Source organism: Calidris pugnax, unplaced genomic scaffold, assembly GCF_001431845.1.
Source record: "Calidris pugnax isolate Ruff unplaced genomic scaffold, ASM143184v1 scaffold58, whole genome shotgun sequence".
Lineage (NCBI taxonomy): Eukaryota > Metazoa > Chordata > Aves > Charadriiformes > Scolopacidae > Calidris > Calidris pugnax.
Genome location: NW_015090868.1, coordinates 1,792,793 through 1,818,337, shown reverse-complemented (window position 1 = coordinate 1,818,337; position 25,545 = coordinate 1,792,793). Strand labels below are relative to the sequence as shown.

Here is a 25,545-nt window from a genome sequence, read left to right as displayed (position 1 = left end):
TCTTTCATTTTACTGCATAGAAAAGTAGATGAGTAAATGATAACAATCTACCTTGCTTATCCCATTAGACTTGTCCATTAGACCTTCTTCAAACATTGGCATCCTTGCCCCCTACCTGCTTCTTTCTTTATTGTATGTACTGGGGGACATGGTGGTAAAGGACAGGGGGGTTGACATTCCTTTTCTTGTTGTTATGTCAAAGGAAACCTGCCTATCCTTGCATATGGTGGAAGGAAATAGTTCTATGTATACCTTAAAGGACATGCTTTGCCACGTGGGAGTGTGGAGTAGAAAGCATCAATAGTGATAACTAGTGGTAGCTTTCCCAGCAGGGTTGTCAGCAGTGAGATTATTTTACCAAATCAGTGCACACGTATTTAAAACACAGGTAGGAATACAGAATTTATGATGTGTAGTAGACTGGGAGCTATTTCTTTGCGGAATAAGTACAGCGTTTATGTATAGAAATATCTATTGCATAGTTAGCTTCTGCTCAGCACAGCTTACTGAAATTAGTTTTTCATTAGTGAGGGGAAGGTGTTTTGAGTTTTTCTTATGCTGTTGTGTGCCATGTTCTAAACCGTGTTCTGGGGTCGATCACACGTCCTGTCTGAACCACACAAGGCTAACGTTGTATTGATGTATTTTCTTCCCAGAAATTTGCTTGGTGTATTGTTGACGTTCTGCAGTGTCATAATATACCCCAAAGGAATCATAATAATGGTAATATTGCTGTTTTGTAGACAGAGTCAGAACTGTAACTTTCACGTTACCATTAGGCTGTTGCATTTGTCTCGTGGATTTGGATTTCAGGCAGTGCCAGAGCTACGTAAAAGGCGCTGGGCGATCTTGACCTTCTCCTTCATGTGTATTTACCTCATTATGTTGAACAGAGCAGCAATCCCGGGCTCGCGTCTAAAAGTTGTTTTGAATGAATTAATCGTTATGGAACTGTGGGGTTTTTTGTTGTTGTTGTTTTTCAGAAGACTGTGCCAAAGAAGACTTTTACTCAGATGACATCACATTTGGACTACTAATGCTATCCACCCACTCTACAAGGCACAATGCATTTCTAGGTAATTTAAGTAAGTATGTAGATTTTTATTGCTACTAGAACAGTAATGCTTTAAATGAAGCATCTCGTTTTCAACATCAGGCAAGGTAGAAATTCCACTTCAATTTGAAATTGAAATTAATGTTGTGTAGGGGCAAGAATAAACTTCAAATAAGCTTTTAATAAGCTTTCATCCTGTACACTGGAACACGGAATGAAACAATTGAACTAACTGTACCTGAGCTGCCTTGGAAACTAGAAGGAAAAAAAAAAAACCAGTCCTAATGTGTGTCCTAATGTGGCCCTGTGGTTTCTGGAGACTGAATTTAATATCTCTCCCAGGGATGTGTTGTTGATTTTTTGGGAGTTTGGTTTTGGTAGTTGTTTTGTTTGTTTTTTTTTTTCAGATGCTCTTGTTAAAGTGGAGATGAGATTAATATCCTAGTAATGTAAGATACAGAAAGCAAAATAATGCATCTGAATAGGTTCGAGTAGTAACATCTCTGGCCGCACATGGTTTTATTTGTGAAAGGGTGGCATCTCCCCGATTCCTTGATTGGACAGTATGTACTGTCCAGCTGAAGATGGGCCAGGAAGTGCAGATTTCCATCTTTGCAAGATTTGTCTTATCTTGCAGTAAGGTTACAGATTGCTTTGTACATCCACAGTCACATAAAGAGAAACGCACAATAGACAGTGTAGTTTAAGGTTCATTTTAGGAGTGACAAAGGGGTTTTGATTCAATGTATCGTGAGGATCACTGGCTCTCTGTGGCCCTATGTGTTTACATGCTTTTTCATTTTAAGTAGATATTATTATTAAACTTTTTCAGATGTTCCGTGGTCTTGGATCCAAGAAACTGATCTATTAAGATAGATCAGATATTGTGCCCATCTTGCTGAAACTGAATGATTTTTGTCTTGCTGGCAGAAACATTTCCTATATTCCTAATGGCTTACCATGCATTGGGGATGTTTGGTCGTGCGTGAAGGAAAGTGAATGGAGTTACAGGTAGCAGTACTTGTAGTTAATGATGCTTGACACTTTCTCTTCTAAGGCCGGTTTTAGTTGCTTATAATTTAGCAAGCCTTAAATCATTGAGCAGTAAGTCTGCCTGTGTCTGAGAATGAGATGAGGGGGAGGAACGTACTGTTTTCTTGATTCAGAATGCAGTGAGAATCTTAGCACTGGAAAGATAAAGCACCTGCATATGTGAGAGCAGGTACTCAAGGCTTTAGGAAAAACTTAAAGTCTTATGCTGTGCTATCAGGTGCTTTTTCTTTTTTCCCTTTTTTTTTTTTTTTTGTGCCATCCCAAGCTCTTGCATTAGGGAGCATGATAGATTTCTGAAAATACAATTTGTAGCAGTTCAATGATTTGCCTAAATCCATTTCGTCTGTCCAAATCAGGTGAGGTAGATATTCCAAATCCTTTGTCAGAACCAGCCAGAGCTACTGAGCGTGTTGGAGCTGGGCTGTGAGAAGTAAACAGGCCTAATCTCCTCCACTCCATTGTAATGTCAAGTACAAACACTGAATAAGGAGACTTTCTTCTGCACTCCTTGTACTTTTCCGTAACCACATCCCCCATCTACTCTTGATTCTATCAGTCCAATGCCACTCCAGTAGTATATTTCCATAACATTTGTGCACTTTTGATTCAACTTTTCTATAATCTTTGATTGTTCTTCTTTATTGCTGTTCTTGTGTTCAGAACAGCCCATAATAAAACAGATTGTTTTGAACAATGTGTACTGTATTTGGTTAAAATTATGAAAAACTTCTTTCTGAGCATCCTGAAAAGTTATGGATGTTGTGCATCTTTGGTGTTGCTTTTCAAGTCACCTTTGTAGACAACAAAGACCTGCTTTGTTTTATTAAGAATTTTTGTTTTCCAGGGTGTACTTCAGCTTTATTTTCTGCTTGTCTCTCCTTGGGCTGTTTTCCTTCATCTTCCTATTTTCAGTAGTCCTTTTACTTATGTTTCTTTTTCAGAGCTTTTTCTTTTTAATTTGTGCTGAAAATCCTCAGTTTAAAACTGTTAAGTTACGGAACTTTTGTATTTACTTATAAAAAAACCATCTTTTTTCTTATTGTTTTTCACAGAAGCGTGAAAAGCAAATAACTAATTAGAGAGAAAATACTTTTGACACTGATTTGTAGAAATAGAGTTGGAAGTTGTACTCTTTCTCACTGACTGTTGTACGGGTGAGAGTGCTGGCAGAAGTGCCTTTGTGCTTCTCTGGAAATGTGCCCGTGTCACTACGTGTGCAAAACCACATTTATTCAGGAGATCAGTGAAATCAAACTGCTGTCTTATTCTGGTTTGTTCTTATACATCTGCTATAAAAGGGCAATGAATAAGGAGCAGCAGCAGCACAATCGGAGCCCATCCACAAGAAATGGGAAATGTGGTATTGAGGGTGGTTCATTATCTTGGTCATAATTATTGGGGCTGCTCAGCGTGTCACAGCGAAGAAAAATTGCATCTTGTTAAATCAAAATGTGTTTAATAGTGTGTAGAGGGCTAATGATCTGAAAATGGTCTCTCGGTTCCTAACTGAGATTTAAGGGGAAAAAAGAGATTGTTTCTGAGCAAGCTAAGAGATTTTCCTAGGTTTTACATTTGGATCAGAGGAGTCAATTTAAATTAATGAATAAAGCTGACCAAAGCCAAGGTGTGCCCTGGGCCAGGCAGAGAGCAGGGAGAGGTGCTGTGTGGGAGAAACCACCACCCTGGCTGTTGAAAGCTTCAAATTATGAAGCAAATAAAGGCAGACTTACAAGAAAGGCTGGAAACTTCTAGTTCCACTTTCTTCTGCTGAAACTAGAGTTTATGGTGTAGAGGATGATCTTAACATTTCCACTCCTCCATTTTGCTGAACTGCCTCTTCAAATATTTTGGGATTTTTGTGTTGAAGTGACCCAAGAGCATCTGGTGTTCATGAATTACAGGAAGATGGAATTTGGGTTTAGTATGGGAGTAAATGGACTGACATATTGCTTCTTAGAGTTTTATGGATTAGAAATGTACTATTGAATTTATATTACAATTCTGTAATTGCTTAATAGGGTTTAAAAAAAAACAGTGGAATAAGTTATTTTTAATGTTGATAAAAATTGCTATTAACTGATTTTTCTTATGAAACCAAAATTATCAGAATTAAAAGCAGAAACTCTGGCTTTTACTTTGAAGCCCAGGTCCACACAGAAGGAAGCTTCTGAAATTAAAGGGACTGTCATTATACTTAAAACTTTCAATTTATGTACATGTGAAAGTTTATATAGTGTTGTTTTGTGGTTTGTTTATCTTTTTTTTTTTTTTTTGAAAAGACAATTTTCTTTAGGAATTTCTTTAAAGAGATCTAATTTTCTTTTCATCTAAATTTTAGCAAATGCAGAGTGAAGCCCATTCTTTCATTTGCAAAAACCTTCTGGAAAATTACTTGGATGCTGTAATTAAATGTCAGTGAAATTAGGTGAGTCTCTGAATATTTTGATTATTCCAAGCAACTAATGAGTTAATTGTGTGTGACAGAGTCCTGTTTATAATTTACACTGCTAAGAGGAACTCTGGCATTTAACCTAAAATCTAGAAGATTAAATTATTATATAAACAAATGACATAGCTCAGAAAGAAATAAAAAAAAAAAAAAGGCAAAGATTAAGCAATATATTCCTGGCTTTACTCCTAAGGTAGAAAGCTGTGTATATGCCAAATATATTTTTATCTAATGTTTTTGTAATGAAATTCTTCCATAACATAACTTGCTTGATTAGTTTCTCTCGGCATTTCTGTCATGGTGATTCTGTGGCTGTTCTGAGATGTTGTTTAGAACCAGGCTAATTTCAGTTTTACAGTAGACTAATATTCCTGTGTCATTAATCTGATTTTTCTCAATTCACGTGGTTACTTAGCATTGGATTTAGAGGTCAATTTGAATGATTGAAGCAAACACATGTTCATTTTTGGCCCTTCTGAATTCTGTTTGAGTTAGAGCAAGTTAAATCGTGGTGATAGTGTTTACATGCCTGTTTCATGTAAACACAATCTGAATTTCCAGATAAAAGCCAGCAGTGACAGCTTTATCTGACAGTTCAGAGTTGCCAGAATATTTGGTTTTCTCTTGCTGTATTTAATAGCACGGGTAGTAGGGGGAACTGAATAAATGAGATAAAAATCTGAAAGAAATAAGGGGGAAACAAGAAGTAAAATATTTAAAGCAAAAAGTTGGAGTGAAGAAACAAAGAGAATGCAGCCAAAGTGACAGGAATATCCAATTTTGTGTCTTCTGCTGAATTTTGGAATAGAGGAAATAAATTCTTTTTGTGGTTGCCAGCAGATTGCCATGGTATGGTCCTTCAGTGCCATCATGTGTTTTGCTTTGTGAGATGATGCCTGCTTTGGTTAGTCTGGTTTGGAAAAATAGGACATAATGCTAGTGTATGCATTGCCATTTTGATTTGGATCATTAATACTATTTTGGAGAAAATCTTCAATTATCTCCCTTTACCACATACTTACTCAGTGTGTCTGAAAAACATTCCTTTCCCAGGAAAATGGCTTGTTAGGTTCTGCTGCAGGTGCAAAGTGCTGAATCAATTATTAAATCCTGGGAAAACTTTAATGGCCTGTGTGCTGGTGATATTTGCTTCTGGAGACCAGATGATATCTAATCCAAAATAAACCCTCTTGAACATCTAGCACAGGAGTGCCAGCACCAGCTGCTTTGATCTACTGCTCCACTTCTACTGTTCCACATTGCTTGCTAATGGAGATGTAGCCAAAATTGTTCCCTTTGGTTATAGGTCAGTAGATGAGGGCAATGAACGTTTGTGAGATGTATCTGTTCTACAAATCCAGTTCTAAGTTTCAGTGCTAACGTTTACAACTTTTAAAGTGCCATTGTTGTTTTTTTGCAACTTTCATTAATAGAAACTGTCAAGGAAACAGACAAATACCGCAAGTGACAGTGAATCAAACGACTAAATCACAACTGCCTTTTGAAATTTTGATCGTTTAGTCTGTTTTCTTCTTCCCTGCTTATATTCTTAAATCGATAAAATGGGAGTCTTCTGATTTCTCTCATTTCATACAAATTTCAGAATTCTATATAAAAATTATACTTCTCACCCCAAGTGTTTTGCTTGAGCTACTCATCTGCATTGGAAAAAAAAATAAATCAAGGCCGGTGTTTTATCACAGTCTTTAAGTTGGAGCAAGACAAAAAAAGGAAAATGGATGGTCTTCACAGGTGTTTACAGTTATTACCGTCTGACAGATTCAGATTACAACTGTAATAATTACAGTTATTACAAGACAGATTTCTTTTTTACCCCCCCCTTGACTGAATTCCTCAGTTTGAGGTTGTAGATGGCAGTTGTTAAGGTTTTGAAAACTTAAGTAATATTAGTTGCCAATGTTAAACCATTTTATCTTGAAGTAATACTTGTAAGAGTTCTCCCTATCTGTCCTGTGTTATTTTAAGTTCAGAGATTCCCAAGAATTCTGCACACTGACCACTAGTGTAATCTCTCACATGTCTCAGTCAATGATTAGAACTCAACCCAGTTATATTTCTTGTTTTTATTAGATCTTTGCAGAATCTAGGCCTAAGCTTTCAGTATTTTTGAGAAAACTTCCACGATTCAAATAACATTTCTGTTGATAGGGACATTTAAAAGAACATAATATATGTAATAATATATTATTAATATATAATTTATATCATATATTAATATAATAATTGAAAAATAATCTAAGGTTGTAGCAGCACAAGTATAAGCATTTTTTGTTTTATTAAGCCAATTAGTTTTTTTTTCAAACCACATTATTTGCAGTGTATTTCAAATTGTTTTTATTCAGTCTATTCCCTCATGCTGTAACTAGCATAAACGTTATAAAAGCATATTTTATTCTCCTAGGCTTAAGCATCTCTACACTCAATTTGAGTAATCCTTTCTGTTAGAGTGTTTATTACTGCTGCTTGTGTATGTAGCCCTTTAGCTAGCAAAAAACTAATGCATTAAGTGAAAATCAAAATTTAGTACTTAGCTGCTTCATATACTGGTTTTGGGAGGAGACCTCACTGAGGCAGGTACAAGACTTCAAAATGAAGGAAAACGTTGAAAGTCAAAACATCAGCATTGTAAGCCAGCAAGATAGGAAGAGTCCTCGTTATTTTAAGTAATCTTGTTATAAGAATATTGCACTGTTATGTTGAAGTGCATATTTCATTCTGTTTGCATATTTGTAAATGTTAGGCATAACTAAACCATTTCAAGCCTTAATATATGCTTTAATACAGTATAGCTGTTCTCACCAGCCTGTTAGCGTGTAGCTCCAACATATAATTCATATGAGTTTCAGGATTTCCTGTGAATATTGATAGCTTTTGGAATCCCATTCCTTGATAACAGTATTAAACAGACTATTAATGTTCACAGTGTTCTGAGCTTAAAAGAATTGTCATTTACAATAAAATCTGATTATAATTTTACTTTTTGATAATTGATGTATTAATTGAAAACTGGAATAGCTATAATAACTTTATAAATATGTTGTTAATGTTGCTTTTCAGGACTTAAGTGCTGGATGATCCCAGTCAGGTTCTGCTTATAAAGTGGGAAAAGAGCCTGCAAGGGATGAATTGCCATGTTTGCTTTGATTTTAAAATAGAAATTATAAAATGCATGTAGTGCAACTTGATTTTAACTAGGTCTTACTTGCTAGTGGAGGTGGCAGTCTTTTAAGCAGTGCTAATTTCAGCATCTTCAGTAGTGACCTGGAAGGGAAGGTTCTAAATGTTTGCAAATAAAATATGGTGATACTAATTTGGGAGGTGTTGAGAACTTGAGAGTGCAGAGAAAGCTTTGAGGATCAAGAAGCGAGCATACTGAGACAGGGGGTTTGGTAGATAGAAATAGTGTAGTCTCATCATTCTGTGAAAGAAATATCTGCAAGTGGTAAAAGAGGGGAAAAAAAAAAGCCGAGGAAAAGAGTTCTAAAGTCATGTGAATGTAGTGAGTAAGGTTTCAAGTAGTTGATATGATTCTATGTTGAGTATTGTAGATGGTAAAAGGGATTAATATTTTCCAAAATACAAAAGGGAGATGAATTTGTGACTTCTCCCACACGCCTAATCTTGGAAATTATTATCCCAAATATGGTAGCAGCAAAGCTTAAAAAAGCTTGGCTTAGAAATTCCTCAGTTACATTATGTTTTATGTCTTTCGATCAATATTGTGATCTTAAAATATTTTTGAGAGAGCTAAAGAATGGGAAATAATTGACAGAATTTTTGCTATGAGCATTGAATTAGTATGCGAAGTCCAGAAAGCCGTCATTTAAAAAATTCCCAATGCTTGAAGAGTAATATTGTTGTCATAATTAATCAACTTAATTTATAATTAAATTGACCGGACCCAAGATCTTGAAGATCATAGTGATCTATGGGAAAAAGGAATTTGCTGGTCTGATTTTGCTGCTGCTTTGGTGACCCTCAGAAGGTGAATTCAGTGGGTTTTCTGGACTCGCTTAGTTACCACAAGCTCTGAAAGTTTCTGCTCGTGTCAGTAGCAAGCCACTGAAGAGGAGTGCATGCTGCTGCTGCTCAGGAGAATGCAGAAAGAATTTGAGCAAATCTGATATCTACCTAAATTGATAATGTTTTAGAAATATGGAAGACTAAAAACCAGTTGGTTAAATGTTACGGTGCTACTTCAAACTATAATTTTCATTTGAACAGCATTTACCAAACATTCAGAAATTCAGTTGTGTTTGGTGCTCTAATATTTGAATACTTAATATGTTCTTCCTTTTTATTTATATGTATAAGAATATATATGTAGAATGATTGCAGTAAAATTACATTAAAACTGACCTGTTGCTGCGTTGCTGTTTCTGCTTGGTTCATGCTGTGCTATGCCTTTTAAAATTATTTTTATTTTTAAATAATGCACTGTCTTTCCTGCTTGAGCAAGTCTAATTATTGACTAAATGTTGGCTGATGTTCCATTTCCTTTTGATACTTGCTTATTGCAGGGTGGCAAAAGGATATCTGACATCTATCCCCAAAGTGGTTATGAAGTGTTTTGCAAAGAGTAGGACAAGAAAGCTCAAGTGTTTCTGCCTTGGTTTTTTCCATTCTTTAGCCAAGACAACAGTTAAGACATTTTCTTTCTGCGCTAATTGCAAACCCTCTTTATTTTGTTTTATTTTTTCCCTTTCCTGTTAAGGCACTCCTTGCTTGTATAATATGAAGGACTTGTCCTGTATCTTGGGTTTTGCAATTGCTGTAATTCCAGTTGAGTCGGGGTTGTTCTAGTGGAAATCCTGACAAAAGAGTAACTCTAGTGTTTTGTTTAATGAAATATGGGGTAGTGCAATGTAGGAGTTTGAAATTCTGTAACTACAATATGGAGTTTTTATTTAATATATAACCTTGTTCTTTCTATAACAGGTAGTTGTATTTGGGGAAAAACTGAAGGATCCACTGGCAGACACCAGAACGTTATAAAAGTAAGTCTTTATTTCTATTACCTCTTGTTAATCTTATGAATATAATGGTCAGCATGCTAATGCAGATGTGTATTTTGCATTTCCATCTCTTTGGAATACACCAAAGTTAGCATCCCCTAGCATTTCCCTTGGTTTTTTTTTGTTGTGTTTTTTTCCTACCTCGTTCTTTTTACTTTTGTTATGACTTTCTGGTTTCTGGGATGATGTGGAGGACTTCTAGGGGAAAGGGTTGGGGGGAGGCAGGGAGGAGGAACTGCTTCTTCCGAAATTCTTCACTTGGGCAGTGCCTCAGTGTTGGAGCTTAAAATATTCCTACTCCATCATTTGATGGAAACGTGAATGTGAAGTCTCACATCTTCCTTTCTGAAGACACTTTCCAATGAAGCACTCTGCTTCCTCCCTCCTTCAGGCAGTCAAACAGTCCACTCTGTTCACAAAAGCCTCACAGAATAATTTAGCTGTGCATGAGTCACCCGCGCTGGGAAATCTGGGCATCAGAACCGCTTCCACAGCTGCACAAATTGAGGATTGTGCAATCTACTTGGAAAAATTATGCCCATCATTAAATATTTTTAAAATGTTTTATTTACGTGTTTGCATTTCTGCATGAGATGGATAATTAAGTTTCAGATTAAATATTAACTTTCTACACCACCTGTCATTTGTTCTTTGGTGTTGCTGTTAACAGCTCTCCTAACCTTTTTTTATGTGTGTCCACTTGGGACACTTCTACAACTCTAACAGTTAACAGCTCTCCTAACCTTTTTTTATGTGTCCACTTGGGACACTTGTAGTTACAAAGAGCTGCTGTTGCTACAAATCATTCTTAAATTTTCTTAGTTTCATATCACTCATTTTGGTGAATACTCCTGCAGAAGTCTCATAAGTACTAAGGATCATCTTAAACCAGTCACAGTTCATACTAATTAACATGTTAGTTGATAGACAGGGTGATGACTACTTAGCACCATGTTAGGTATATAAACTCCTGTGCTTTAGGTTTTGCTTGAGTTTCCCATTGACTGTAGGGCTGAGTTCTGGATTTGTTTTCATCTCCAGAAGCTGATCCATGAGCCTGGATCAGTGGCTACAAACAAACCTCCTTCTCTCCAGAAATTTCATTTGTCACGGGTTGCCACAAGAGATGCAGCAACGCATGGGAGAGTACAGATGTTTCATTTAAATATGAAGCAGGCTTCTCAAGCAGTAGCTACAACACTTGTTTCTTTGAGCACAAATTGGAATCTCGCTTTTCCTAATTTTGTTCTCTGGTTGTAATTTAACACGTGGCGTAGGTCAGCGTGAAATGGCTTTGTTGCCAAAAGATGTCTAACCTGGTGATTCACTGCTTCCCCTGTGCCAGCACAGCTTTTGAGCAGGCATATGGTGAAACAAATTTAGTTGATTTAGCTGAATGGAACAATATTTGGGTTAGTTTTAGGCTGGACCAATTTTCTACTGTGTTAAATGTATGTTCACGGACACTAACGCTAACGGAAGAGAAGGGAGTTTTATATGGGTGTGGAAGTGAGTGGTCAAAGTAGTGATCAGAGGCTAATATTATGAGAAGTTGCAGCTTGACCAAGGAGTTTGGTAAAAGTGCTTAAAAATAAGAATAACTGTTACAGTGTGAAGTGCATCATGTCTGTAGCCATGTGATCTTACCTGTGTGGTCTATGTATATATTGGTCTTGCTATCTTTAGTAATTCTTCACCTGTGGAGTTATTCAGAGGAAGTACTTAGTCTGTTTCTCCCACAGCCTAGATGAGTTCCCTTTCCATGAGCTCAGAGTAAGTCTTTGTCTCCTGTTTAAAAAACAGGAAATAAAAAAGTGCCTGACTGAGAAGCAGTAAGATGTTTCTGGAGATCGGGATGTGCTAGATAATGGTATTTTAAAGGAATAAGTTGTTATGAAATGGTTGTCCTTTAAAAGTTGAGGTGGGTTATAAATCAAGCAAAACTGATTTAAGACTCATAGTTATATCCTTAAAATGTCTCCTAAGAGACTGTAGAAGCATCTGGTGCAGAAATAATTTGCGTAACTTAACTTCTCACAGACCCTATTGGTCATCCATTGACTTCTTGGATTTCTGAAGACTTTAGAATGCAATAGTGAGATGTGTAAAAAGTGCAAGTGTTCATTTGGATATAAAAGCTGATAAATCTTCATTGGGGTAGATTTTTCTGGTGTAGGATAGAATTTTGGAATGAGTCATCAGTATGAATTTCAAACACTGCATTTTAGCTCCCTTTCCTACTCACAAAACACACACGTGCATACTAAAAGTCTGGCAGTTAAGGTCCTCACCTAACATGTAGGTTCATGTTTTTCTGCAAGAGTAACTGTAGTGGACAGCTGAGTATTTGTTTTTGTCAAAGTAATAGTAACGTCTCATTTTCTAAATTTAAATATGAGTTTATATCAACACTGAGCAGAAACTTTGTATGGAATGGAAGAAGAATGTATTTGGCGTTATCTTGCTTTGAATGTGTAATAACTATGTGACATAACTATGTCTGTGGAATTTGGTAATTAATTTTCTCCATGACAGTTTCCAAAAATGAGCTAATTTTTTATATCTAGACATTCTTCTCTCTTGTTATTGGGGTAGAGGAAAAACAATGTTTAACTCTTTTTGATTTGTCTCATTTCTTGGTGAATTTTCATGTATATTTTCCAGTGTAGGAATAAAGTGTTTAATATCTTTTTTCTCTTTGCTTAAATCTATTCGTATTCTTGGTATTATTTATTATTATATTATTTATTATTTTAGACAAATTGTTGTTTAACCTAACATTTGCATCCAATACAGAACATTTAAAAGTGCTTATGCTCTGTTTCATAAATATGCACATTTGTAATTGGATGAATCATTTCAAAGTGTTGTTAACTCCAGGATAGATATCTTGGTACCATATTTTACAGTGGGGTTTTTTCCTTAAACTTCTATTAATATTGAGAAATGGAGTGAAGAACTGAAGAACTTTTTTGTCTGGTAACTTTATTCTATAGAAAGTAATTGTTTTGTATGTAGTGGCTAATTTTGGGGGGTAATTCAGTGGGAATTTAAACTTTTGAGCATGTGTGTATGTGGTGCTATTTCCCCTTTTGAATTTCTGGAAAAACCTGTGCCAATTACCAACCTTCTCAGGTCCATTTAAGGGGCTGGAAGAATGAAGCTGGGATTTTCTTTGTTCATTGTTAAATATACTAAGTTTAGATGCCACTTGTGAAAGAGAATAACAGAATCTCCAGCTTTCACACCATCTACAGCACTGTTTTTGGCAGCGCAGGGAACACGGATTTAGAATCTCTTCTTGAGCTGGTTGGCTGCAGGTTGATGCTGCCCAGAATCCCAGCAAAGGAGATGGAGATTTACAGAGACATGAAAATTTTTGGGTTTGAATAGTGACACTAACATGTCAGCTTCTCTTGATTCAATCTCATCCTCTGAAGTACTGTTTGGTTTTATTTAAGTGCCATTTAAGGGAGGGCAGTGGGTGTATTCTTCAGTATTGATGAGCTAAATTATATTTTAGGTTTGCAAACATGGTGTATAGTCTTAGGTCTAACCCCTTGTTCCTCATTTCAGATCCAGCAGTGGCAGATGTAGTTAAGAGGGGTCGAGGGGTGCTGTTCCTCAGCTGTGCCAACTGTCAAAGGTACACAAAGCCACACTTTTTAATAAGAACAAGATAATAAAGATTATATTTAAAACTGTGTGGGATGTGGGTTTTTTAGACACATCATTTCACCGGTCTGCTTCAGTGTGTCTGCAGAGCTGAAGGGGTGAACTCCTCCAGCAAAAGCCACAAAAAAAGGTTGGCAAGAAGCAGGGTGGAGCCTCATAAATAAAAGCCAGTACCAGTGGAATCGCAACATGTAGCCACAGACTGTCTCTTGTACAGACCAGTCGCACAGGATTTACAGGTGTTATTTCTGCCACACTTAAGGGTTTGTTATTGAAGGAAGGGGATCTCCAGTGAGGAGCTGTGAATGCAAAGGACTGAGAAAATATTTTAAATGAGAATAAAGAAGATTAGCAGTTGTTGCTGATGGCCAGGTCCTTAAACACCGCCTTTCAAATTTTTCTTATAAACTTAGGTTCGTACTGGTTTTTTTTATTATGCTTTATGCTTGTCTACTCCCTGCAAAGGAAATGGACCTAAGCAAGCAGCTGAGATAAGTCTGGCTAAAAGTCACTGTAAACAATGTTCTCATAGACGATGAGGATTTGAGGAAAAAGCAATTCTCTCCTGCATTCTTCACATATTAGACTGTCTCACTGTCAGGAGAGAACTTTACTCTGTAGCTTGGGACTGAATGCAGTTTGCAATTTCCATTTTTTCTTAGCTCATGGTTAGAGGAAACGCTCCTACCCACCGTTCCTCTTTCCATTCTCATCCATTCACATATTTTCCTATTAAAAGGCCATCTGGGATCAAACTGTGTGGATGCCTGTGCTAGAAGCAGCACTCTCCCACTCTCTTTTCCTTTATCTGCAGAAAATGACATTTCTGGGATGTCAGCTCTTCTGCACGAGTGCAAACCAAGATTACTTGTTGGTAGAGAAAAGGTCGCACCGTATGGCTGTTCCCAGCTGCTAGAATAACCTTTTCAGCTGCAAAGTTTGGACAACATTTCTTGAAATTCCTTTCAGCCCCATCTTCTGATATTTTTGTTTGTTGGTTTGTTCAGCTTTTTTTTTATTTTGAGGTAGGAAATGTGACACACGTGTCAGTTTTAAAAGCATGGTATTTTCCCAGGGCCTTTGATAGGCTGTGAGAAGGGATCAATCAGTCATTCGCCTAATTTGCTTTCAGTTGGTGTGTACACCATTGCAAGCAGAGGAGCAAGTATCTCAAAACCTGCTGGCTTGTTCTGTTAAGCCAAACTACAGCTGTTTAGAGAGCAGGTTATGGTTCACCCCTCTAAAGATCTAGAGTTTATGGTTACTAGAGAAGAAGTAGACCAAAGCAAAGTCTTCCCCTTCTTCTCCCCTCTAGAGCAACTAAAGAGAAAAATGGTTGTGCTGGGGAGGGGGAAATCTATGAAGCAAAGAGCAAAATGGAAAACGTGAGCGATGGTCATGCGCTACTCTGGGCATGAAAGAATAGATGGGTCTCTGCTTGCCCATTACGGTGGGATCTCCCAGTAAAGTAAAACTCCACAAGTTCATAATCCAAGTTATCAGAATCCACTGTTTCTTTCCTCCTGGAAAGGAGTACCAAGAAAATTTGTAATTATCTTCAGAATCTATATAATGATGGGTGTCAAGAGGATGGGGCTAGGCTCTTCTCAGTGGTCCCTAGTGGCAGGACAAGGGCAGGATAGACACAAGCTGGAATGAGGAGAAGCTTCTCTATTTTGTGGGTGCCAGAGCCCTGGAACAGGCTGCCCAGAGCAGGTGTGGAGTCTCCTTCCCTGGAGGTACTCAAGCCCCACCTGGATGTGTTCCTGTCCAGCCTGCTCTGGGTGACCCTGCTCTGGCAGGGGGGGCTGGACTAGATGATCTCTGAAGGACCCTTCCAACCCCAACCATTCTCTGATTGTGTGATAACGAGCAGGGCTTTTGGTGCTGTGCTGGCCTTGGGGGTCAGGTTCTGGCTCATCTCTTTGCTCACAGTGTGGTTTTTCTGCTCCTTGGCTGGGTGACCCTGGTGCGGGGCGAGTGGTGGAGCTCTGCTGGGCCGTCACAAGCTCAGACCAGCCTGCTGTGATTTTGCTTCTTTAAACAAGATCTTCTCTCAAACTAATCCTCAGTGATTATAATAACTAGTTTGCTCCCTTGACAAAATAGGATTATGGCAGAGAGATCAGGTTGTATTAAAGAAGTTAATCTGTTTCTGTTTGCAGAAACTGTGGTGTTGGAAAACTGTGTTGTTTCCTTTAGTTTTCCTGTGATCTTTCCTGGGTGAAAGTATTTATCTTAATAATACATGTCACCTCGCATTAATTCCGTCCAAGGACTAATCTGTAAAGTCATGAAAACATTACTTACAAAATCAAGGTATTTATGTGACTATAAGGGCAATACTGATTCTTCTTAAAGATATTTAGTGGCGTTACTGTTACGGTGAAGTGCTGGAGAGGCTGTAAACAAAATTAAGTGCAGGCAACACATTGACTATTGTCCCATCCAGTTTTTAGTCTGGTCCTGAGAGAACATCTGTGTAATTTCACAGTTTGGTCAAGCTTTGAATTCGTTTCTAAGATTTAACATCACTAATGAGCGTACCGGTATTGACGGTAAAACTGAAGTTACTGACATTCTTTCCATCTAAAACATGGAACGTTTTATTGGATGGTGTGAACTTTTCACTATTACCTTAGGTTGGATCGTGGCTTTTTACCCTATGACTTATTCAGAACCTTGTTTCTTTGGCCAAGCAGTAACTTGGCACCCGGTAACTTATTGCCTCTCGGTGAGTGGTAAGTCAGCATAGCCCACGAGTTGCAGCGTAGCTAGTTTTGGGGATTTTGCTACAGATTGAGCAATGCTGTGTATTAATAGTTCCTATATCCATGGCAGCAGCTAAAGGTTTTGATTGAGAACCTCAGCTTTCTTAAAAATAGTAAGTTTCTAGCCTTCTTGGTTACAGAAAAGTTTGAAAACATTTACTGAATGTGTAGAAAAGACGGAATATCTAGAGACAAATACATATAAGTCATTGTATTAAAAAAAAACCACCAAACCCTCATGAATTGTGGAGACAGACCCGTGACCTTTGGACGCTTGTGGCTGACCAGGCTGGCGTGTGGGCGTCTTAACCTTTCTGCTGGCTTTCACACACATGCCATTTCTACTGAGTTAGAGAGCTGTGTGGTTTGGGTTACAAAAGCTTTTCCACTGCCACGAGCTTTCCTTTTGGTCTGGTTTAAGCTTGCCTGTGTTCATTTATGACATAAACATATTCCTTTCCTCCTCGTCTTAAAATTCCTTTTTGAAACATTCTCAGCTGTATCAGTGAACGTGCTTCTGATAGGTCTCCAGGTCTAGTCTATGTGATTGGAAAGGGATTCCAAGTCCTTCCAGATAGAAAACTCATCTGAAGGGGAAGAAGTTGGCAACGATCCTGTGATGCTTCCTATTACATGACTGAGCCATTGACTTTGGGTGACCACTTCTAATCAGAATAGCAATAATTTCAATAGCTTATGTGACCGTATCATTAAATCCGTCACTACAGTACAAATCCTGCAGTGGAGTGAAGAGATTAATCTTGCTCTAAATATGAAATACTTGAAATGTATATATTACCGCTATTCTTATTCTTCCAAAAAGCCACATGGAAGACTCTTGATCTAAGATTTTTTTTTTTTTTTTTTGCTTCTGTTTAAGACATTATCAAATATGATTCTGTGCTTAAGGCCTGTGGTTTTTTGTGTGAAGTGGTTAGCTGTGATTTTTTTTTTTTTTTCCTTGATTTTCTTCTTTTTAAATGCCCCTGTGCATACTGCAGAGATGAGGTCTGAAATTTTCCTCCTCGGAACTCTGTGAGGAGCTGGGTGAGAGTTGGCAGAGTTGTCGGACTCCAAGCAGTTTAAAAACACGGGTTTCATGTTGCAGTCCCTGTAACCTAGACTTCCATGGGACTCTTTGTCACTATTAATGTTTGCACTTGTCAAACGGAACAAAACAGAATAGGAGAGGAGGCTGTAAGCACCTAAAAAAGTAGGTCAATGGGCCAGCAGGTTATTTGGCCAGAAAAGAACGAGTGGCTTCATTGAATCATGCTGTAATTGTTTTTCTCCTGTTGGCAGATTGTTCTGCTATGCTTTAACTGCCCATGTTAATATTTGCATCTGTATTTTAACTGCTTAAGAGCCTCTATTAGGTGCAGGGGGAGGAGAAACTTAGCTTTTCTAATCAAACAGTAGATAATTTTGGTGTTTTCTGTAAAATCCATTAGTGAATTTCAGAGTAGCATAAGCTTAGTTTTTATATCCCAGCCTCCTTTTTAGAATCTAATATGCTTTAAAATAAAATTTTCTGGAAGTAGTACATTTACATTGTCTAGCAGAATACATTTTATTTTAAGAACAGTAAGCAAGACAGAGAGAAAAGGGGTAAAGATGGGTGAAAAAACTGATTTCATGTAATAAAAATGTAGAAAATAGCATGATTCAAGGGAACAAACTGTAAAAATGAAAAGTAATGGCATAAAGAGGCTGGAGGTGGGTTAACATTTATACTGGCGCTGAGATTTTTTATGGAAAAAGTGCACTTGTGAGGTAAGTTTGAAATACATTCTTCAAAAAAATAAAAATGACATCAAGATTAAAGACCGGCATAAAGTGATAGCTTAAAGCAGAATGAAATTGTTTCAGAATATCCATTTTATAAAGAAGAGCTTTAAAGCAAGGAGAATTCAGATAGTGAAATACTTGGGATATTTTTAGTGAGCAGGATATTACATATATAAATTACTCTTGCTGGAGTGATTCCTTCTCTTTTATTAAAAAAATAAGTGATCGTTGTAAAACTCCTTGATTATAAAATTCTCTTTGTTGTATATTTTTACAGTTCAGAATTTAATGCTTTTCTGCAGAAGAGGCTACATCTAACTCCGCATTGTTCTTCAAAGGAACCAGGTTTCATCACTAAACCTCACACTTCAACAAGTCCCAAGGTGTAAAAGGTAAAATTGTACTCTCATAATTAAAGCCTCTGGCTTTCAGTCATCTGCAGAAGGGCTGAGTATCGATGTTACGTAGTGTCTTTTTGTTCTTCAGAACATGGCTGGATTTGATTCTTACAAATAGACATAGTCCTTGATTTCTTGAAGTGTTTGCCTTAAACTTGAGTGGTTTCATTGGAGTTATCTCTGCCTTCTTGCCCATTGGCATGTTTAAATGCTGAAAACGCTTAACGTATTGCAAACTTGGATGCAAAGGCAGAAGGCTCAGACCTTGAAGAAAGGGAAACAAATGTACTACAGGTGTCTTTCCTGTCATCTTTAAGTTCTTTTAACTATTAGTCTTGGGTACTATATCTAAGTTGCTGGTTCTGACATAGGGCATGTGTAAGGTCCCAGTTCTCACCTCCAGTTTCTCACAACACGTATACTGTGATTGATTTTGTTGCATTCTAGAAATCGAGTCCTTTGATTCTTAAATTCTGATTCTGCATAATGAAGATGTCAGTTGTGTCACAGGTGAAAGGTTTTTGTATTTGTTTGTACGTGCATCTTTCTTTTGCAGATTAATGGAACAATATATCATTTGTCCTACAGAATTTCATATTACTCTTGATGCTTGTAATGTTAGGTACTAAATTAAATAAAAAAATTTAAAAGGGCTAAAAATATAATTATCCCTGTATTAGTGCATCCTGTGTAAGCTAAAGAAAACAAGTTTCTAATTGGTGCCTTGATTCAAAACGTAATTCCATGGCAGTGATTGTGGTTTGCTTTTAGTGCTCAGCAACCTGTCTGTTGGTGCTTGCTTTAGACAAAAATTTGAACAAACACTTCTTAATTTACTTTCCTTGTGCCATTTCTGTCTGGTTTTCACGTAGCACAACTCTGTTACTTTGTAAAGCCTGGCCAACTAATTTGAGGAATTCAATTTGTCTGTATGGCCAGCGCAATTGTTATTGTGAAGAGCTGGAGCGAAGGAATGGTTTGCTTCCCGTCTGTCTTCAGGGCACTAGATTTTGGAGGATAAAGGCAGGAGGAATTTGGCCCTTCTTAATTGAAGAATTGGGTAGTGGGGCTCCTGGGGAATCTGGGCAAAGCTGCTGCACACCTCGAGATGCTCCTTGAAAGAGACCGTGCTGCACCTCAGCTCTCCCAGCTACTCCCCTCCTGCACTCAAGTTATGAAACTTTGTGGGGAAAAAACCTCAGTCTTGGGAAGCAAACCTGCATTGTATGGGGCTGTGGCACATCCTGAGACAATCCGGTGGAAACATAAGCTTTCTTCCTCAGTTTCCCCATATATTAAAAAAACTGGGATACAATTTTCCTGGAACATTTTGCAGACTGTTTGGATCATGGGGTTGCAGCTGCCATTTTTCTTGTGGTGTTAACACTGCTCGTTCCACTGAATTTGGCACTTTGAGAAACAAACAAATCCTTCCTTCTCAGAAACTATGAGTCACTGAAGTGACTAAACCCAGCTCCTTTGAAATAAATGCAACGCATTTTTACTACAAAGTTTATAACATAGTAAAAATTCCCAAAGATCTGCAAGTTCAGCTCTTATAAAACTCCTTGCTGCACGCAGTTGTTCCGTAATCACTGACAGTGTCCCAGTCCTGCTGCTCCCTTTGAGCAGCCTCTGCCACCTGACTTTTCTCTATCAAGGAGAAAGGTTTAATTGCATTGGTTCATCTTTTCATAAACCTTACAGCCTTTCCATACTGTCGTGTAATTTTGGGGTACCTAAAGGTTGGTCCATGTTGAGTTAAATACTGATTTTAATTCTATATTCCTTCTCTCACTATTAATATTTTCAATCACATTCTTTATTCAAAATCATATATACACATGAAAAATGAAAAACGTCCTACTGAAACTTTTTAAGAATAAGTGACTGCTTTAAGAAATGGCCAGATTAACTATAACTTTCTCAGCATGGAGAGCACATTCTAGTGGGTATCTAATACTCATCATTTCACATATCTGTTATAACAATGTGCTCAAGAAAAAAATACAGTAGGAAATTAATAATAGCTGTAAAATACTATATCCCAAATCCTTGTTGTTTGTACAATTTCTAAATAGAATGTATTACTACCGAGGAGTGTATTTTATGCCTTTTCAACCTTCAAAATTGTGAGTGTCTTTTAGGTAAAAGTTAAAATAAAAAAGGAAAAGTTATATCTGAATTCAGAGTCAGAAAAAAAGGTTTATATGCTTTCAGTATAGAGTTATTAATCATAAAATTTAATAAAACAATGTTCTCTTGAACTCTTTGTCACGTAAAATGAGATATTAAAGCCCAGGTTTTGATGGTAGCAGAGACTGCGCAAGAGAAGGTAGGAAGACAGAGCAGAAGGTTGGAAGAGAGGGATAGATTGAGAGCAGAATGAAAACTTCAGTGTGCTCTAATGAAGAATGTGTTTGTTTCTCCAGAGTCACATTTTGGTGTTTTTTTCTTCTCTTGTAGGCAAACGTACAAATGTCTACCACAAGACTAAAGTGTGATATGTTATGTTTTTTACCATAAGCACCCATAAAATGAGCTCCATTGCAGACAGGTATGTTAATAGATGCTAACAGTTTTGGGGGAATTACTGTTCAATGCTTTCTTTAATACTCTTTGCTTAAGGTTAATATATAGAGAATATTCTTTCATGCAAAAAATGAAAGGAGTGAGCTTTTGGCTTTTTTTTTTTTTTTTCCACAAAGTTGTTTTGATAGTTGTTAGATGTGTTGATTTGTACTCAATGGAAATATTTATTTTTGTTGTTTGAGATGTGTCTTAAAATGTATTACTTGTTTTCAGCCATGGAACAGCATCTGTGCAATTTGAGTTGATTTTTAATGTTTACTTCAGGGTGGGGTTTTTTTGAGTACTTCAATATTTGCTTAAGGAAAAAAAAACAATAAAAACATTTAAACAATTAGTGATGGTGCGGATTATAGTAAAGTGACCTGCTAACCTATTTCAAGGGAAAAGTAATAGCTGAGACATGGTTTCTGCTTGATTCCTTGAGCTGGACTTTCTTAGCAGCTTAGGTGAACATCTGTCCTTAATATTCTGTGTATTGCCATTTTTGAGACTTCAGGCAATGAAACTTGCATCAAATTTACAGGAATTTAAACCAGTTCTAAATAAATAACAATAAAAGCAAAGGGTAAAACTTGTCCGAGTTCTCAGTTCTTTTAATGAGGGTTTGTGGTGTTTCACTGAAACTTTTGAATGTACAAATTCCTTTTAATTGCTTTTTGTTTATGTAGTAGCATACAAAATAATTATTTCCTAACATCACTGCTTATCATGATGTATGATTGCTTGGTGACGTTTACTTGCGTTAAGGGAAGGAAACATTAAGATAAAAAATTAAGGGTGGACACACAAAGGTCAGTGTGGATAGCACTAAATAGACTGAAAGCAGACAGAAGAAATTAGAGAAATCAAATGTGACAATTTATTATATAGCAGTTTTGGAAAACAGAAGAACAGTTCTGATTTTTAAAAGACAAGAAAATGAACAGAGATGTTGTATAAAGTATACTGAGGTATCTTCAAAGGAAAATGTTGTCATTTTGGTATTTTTACACCCCTTTAGCAGTGGACAGTTGTGAATTGAAGAAAATTTGTGTGACACTTGGAAGCAAATATAAGGAATAATTGTTGCTACTGTGTAATGTTTATATTAATTGTATGTTTATAAAATTACATACATGAATGAAGTATAGCATATTCCTCAGCCCTCTTCCATTAATGATACTTTAGTGTTTAAGAAAAACGTACTTCCTTACTGTAAATATTCCCAGTAATGGTAATAAAAGTTGCCAATAAGTAATAATAAATTATATTTATCCTCTCTCATGTTTTTCAAAAGGCTAAGGTAATCCAAATAATCAAGAGGATAGAAAAATAAAATCAAGTAGTGTTCAATTAAGTGCTTGCATAGGGTTGTAAGTTCTCATTAGAAATAGTCTGAAAACTGTTTGGGTTGTGTCAGAAAGGTGAGGAGTTTTGCTTTCTGTTTAGTAAATGTCCTGCAAGAACTTATAGCAGATGTAGCTTCAGGTGATGGATGATGGTCTTTGCAAGACACCACAGTAAAACAGCACTTGGGTTTCTTGATGTAATGGAGATGATGAATAATTTTTTTTTCCTTTGTTGCGGGCGTACGTACAAGAGGGAAATTTTACACTCTCATATTTGTTTCTTTCAGAAATGATGGAAGCATTTTTGATGGGCTGGTGGAAGAAGATGACAAAGATAAAGCAAAAAGGTAAGTTTTAAAGTTATTCAAAGCTAAGAAATGTCCTTGTATACAATGTACTTGTACACTTGGACTCACCAGGATGGTTTCTAAACAATGAAAATGTGATTCTTTTATAAATAACCACATTATTCGACAGCATTTCTTTTACTGTCATTATTCAGATATGTTGAGTATTTATGACTGTGGCTCAATTATTTGTATTATTCCAAAGGCTGAGCTGTACACCTCCATGGGAAGGAGGAAGCCATTCTCCAAAAATGGTGTCTGACATTTGCAGTCCTTCCTTTTGTGACTGTTCTCACAGCAGAGGATCTTAAGGGGCCCTTTGCATCAGGAACTTGGCAGTAGTATGCAGCTGATTCTAAAAAAGGTGTCATGGTTGTCATAGAACATTTTCTGTTTTGTTTTTCAGAGTGTCTAGAAACAAGTCTGAAAAGAAACGTCGAGATCAGTTTAATGTTCTTATCAAAGAGCTGGGTTCCATGCTTCCGGGTAATGCTCGGAAGATGGATAAATCCACTGTACTGCAGAAGAGCATTGACTTTTTACGGAAGCACAAAGGTAGTTCTTTGTAATAATAATAAATAAAAAAAAGTGAAATTTTATTTTAATTATATTCACTTAGCACATAAAACATTAACAATTTTGCAGCTCCTTTAAGGAAATTGTCAGAAAATGTTAGGAGTTCCCAAAGAAAGGTATCCTTAATATAATAATTTAGGTAGCAGAGATATAACTATATTTTTGCTAATATTTTGCAAAAGCCAGTACTAACATGTTTTTGACCCGTAGTTGTCAAGGAAGTCTGTTTTATAACAAGAAGCATTTATTTTTGAAATAAACGTCAAGTTTTTTGTTGTGGACAGGCGGACACCTTTAGAATATAGTGGCTTCATAAGACACAAGTTGTCGAGTTTAGGTAGCAGAGATATAACTATATTTTTGCTAATATTTTGCAAAAGCCAGTACTAACATGTTTTTGACCTGTAGTTGTCAAGGAAGTCTGTTTTATAACAAGAAGCATTTCTTTTTGAAATAAACGTCAAGTTTTTTGTTGTGGACAGGCAATATAGTGGCTTCATAAGATACAAGTTGTCAAAGTTTTGCTTCACAGGAAAACTCTGCTGATCCCTTTCAAGTGGAAGGGATCCACTTGATCCCAAGGGATCCAAGGGAGCACTTATTTTGATATTTAGAAAAGACTGGTTTGAACAGTTGGTTTGTCTTTCCGAGTTCCACAGCAAGCAAGATAAATCACTGAAAAAGCTGGTCTGAGGGAGCTTAATGCTCCCTCTCTTCACGTCAGGTATCGACATAAGTGGCTGCTTTAACAAAGGGCCTTGTGGTCTCCAGTGAGCAGTATCGGGGTAGGTCATTGGTGAGAGAGGGTGGTATGGTGTGGGCATACAGACCAGGAGCGTGGGCATTTTCTCTTTTCCTTTTAGCTGGAAAAAGAAAAAGCCCAGAAAATCCATAAATACTTTTAGCTGAACTTGTAATTTTCAAGACAAATCCACTGATGTATAAGCCAGAGAGTGTGTGTGTGTTGTTTTGTAAACCATCATGTGAAATGTCAAAATGATTAATGTCTTTGAACATCCTTGCTGTGATTTGTTTCTCTGGTTGTTTGCATCAGCTGATGATGGGATATACCCAGATAGGTTGTAGTGAAGTTCATCAATGTGCCCCAAAGCCAGCAATGTGCCCTTGTTGCCAAGAGGGCCAATGGAATCCTGGGCTGCATCGGGAGAAGTGTGGCCAGCAGGTAGAGCGAGGTCATTCTGCCCCTCTACTCTGCACTGGTGAGGCCACAACTGGAATACTGTGTCCAGTTCTGGGCTCCCCAGTTCAAGAGAGACAGGGAGCTACTGGAGAGAGTCCAATGTAGGGCACCCAAGATGATTAAGGGATGAGAGCACCTCCCTTATGAGGAAAGGCTCAAAGAGCTGGAGCTCTTTAATCTGGAGAAGAGAAGACTGAGGGGAGACCTCATCTATGTTTACAAGTTCCTAAAGGGTGGGTTGAAGGACGATGGAGCTGGACTCTTTTCAGTGGTTCCCAGTGACAGGACGAGGGGCAACGGACACAAGCTGGAACATGGGAAGTTCCACTCAAATATGAGGAAGAACGTCTTTATGGTGAGGGCGACAGAGCCCTGGAACAGGCTGCCCAGGGAGGTCGTGGAGTCCCCTTCTCTGGAGATTTTCAAGACCCGCCTGGATGCGGCCCTGAGTGATGTGCTCTGGGCAATCCTGCTTTAGCAGGGGAGCTGGACTAGATGATCTCTAGAGGTCCCTTCCAACTCTGTCAAATCCGTGAATCATTAAAGATCATTGTTTCTGTCACGAGAAAATTCTTCCACCAAGCTTACACTTATTTATGGCTGTTTGATATTTCTGTATATAAAAAAATCCCTGTTCCTGCTCCTACACTTGTTCTTAATATGGCACTTTGTGGATCACACTGCCAAAAGTAAAAAAATCCCTGTTCCTGCTCCTACACTTAATATGGCACTTTGTGGTTCACACTGCCAAAAACAAGATTAAAAATTCAAGAAAATGAGCTCTTTCACTAGTTAACCTATTTCCCTGAGTAATTTCTGACCGTGCACACTAACTAGAAAGCAGTAGGGACAAGAAGAGCAGCCATTAGGTTATAGAATAAAATAAGGAAAGCTGTTAAGTGGGTGGATAGGTACATATTTATCAACAATATGTGTGTCAATTTAAGGTATGATAAATATTTTTCTGTGCCCTGGCGCGTCTCTTCCATTAGTGTTATAGTTCAAGTAGGACCAGATGTTTACTCAATGGTGCCGTTAAAAGGTAAACATAAGAATTAAAACAGAAAGGGAGAGGAAATAATTTGTGCAAGAATTCATAGGTTTGGGAGTTTTTTACCAATTAAATATTGATTATGCTGTTCTAATTCTCTGGCATAAGTTCATCTCATAACAAAAGAAAAGCAGTATGATATTTTGCTCCTTTTCTGTAAAAGTCGGGTCTGTAGATTCTAAGGCGTTTGTGAAAATCGGTTCTGTTTCAAAATCACTTGACCTTC

The 25,545-nt window shown here is 37.3% G+C and overlaps 1 protein-coding gene across 6 annotated transcripts in view; it reads left to right on the top strand.

Annotated features, from left to right (window-relative positions):
* The window catches only part of CLOCK (clock circadian regulator), a 61,475-nt gene that overhangs the window by 9,542 nt on the left and 26,388 nt on the right, over positions 1-25,545 (top strand). For 3 of the 6 annotated variants that reach the window (XM_014945569.1, XM_014945564.1, XM_014945565.1), the window contains exons 2-8: positions 984-1,085; positions 4,446-4,532; positions 9,516-9,574; positions 18,104-18,218; positions 20,691-20,781; positions 22,432-22,491; positions 22,898-23,046. In XM_014945569.1, coding sequence (XP_014801055.1) covers positions 20,735-20,781; positions 22,432-22,491; positions 22,898-23,046 — 256 coding nt within the window. In that variant the 5' untranslated portion in view covers positions 984-1,085; positions 4,446-4,532; positions 9,516-9,574; positions 18,104-18,218; positions 20,691-20,734. Of the gene's footprint in view, positions 1-983; positions 1,086-4,445; positions 4,533-9,515; positions 9,575-13,168; positions 13,239-18,103; positions 18,219-20,690; positions 20,782-22,431; positions 22,492-22,897; positions 23,047-25,545 lie in introns of all 6 variants that reach the window. The other 3 variants (XM_014945567.1, XM_014945566.1, XM_014945568.1) reach the window with 3 other exon arrangements.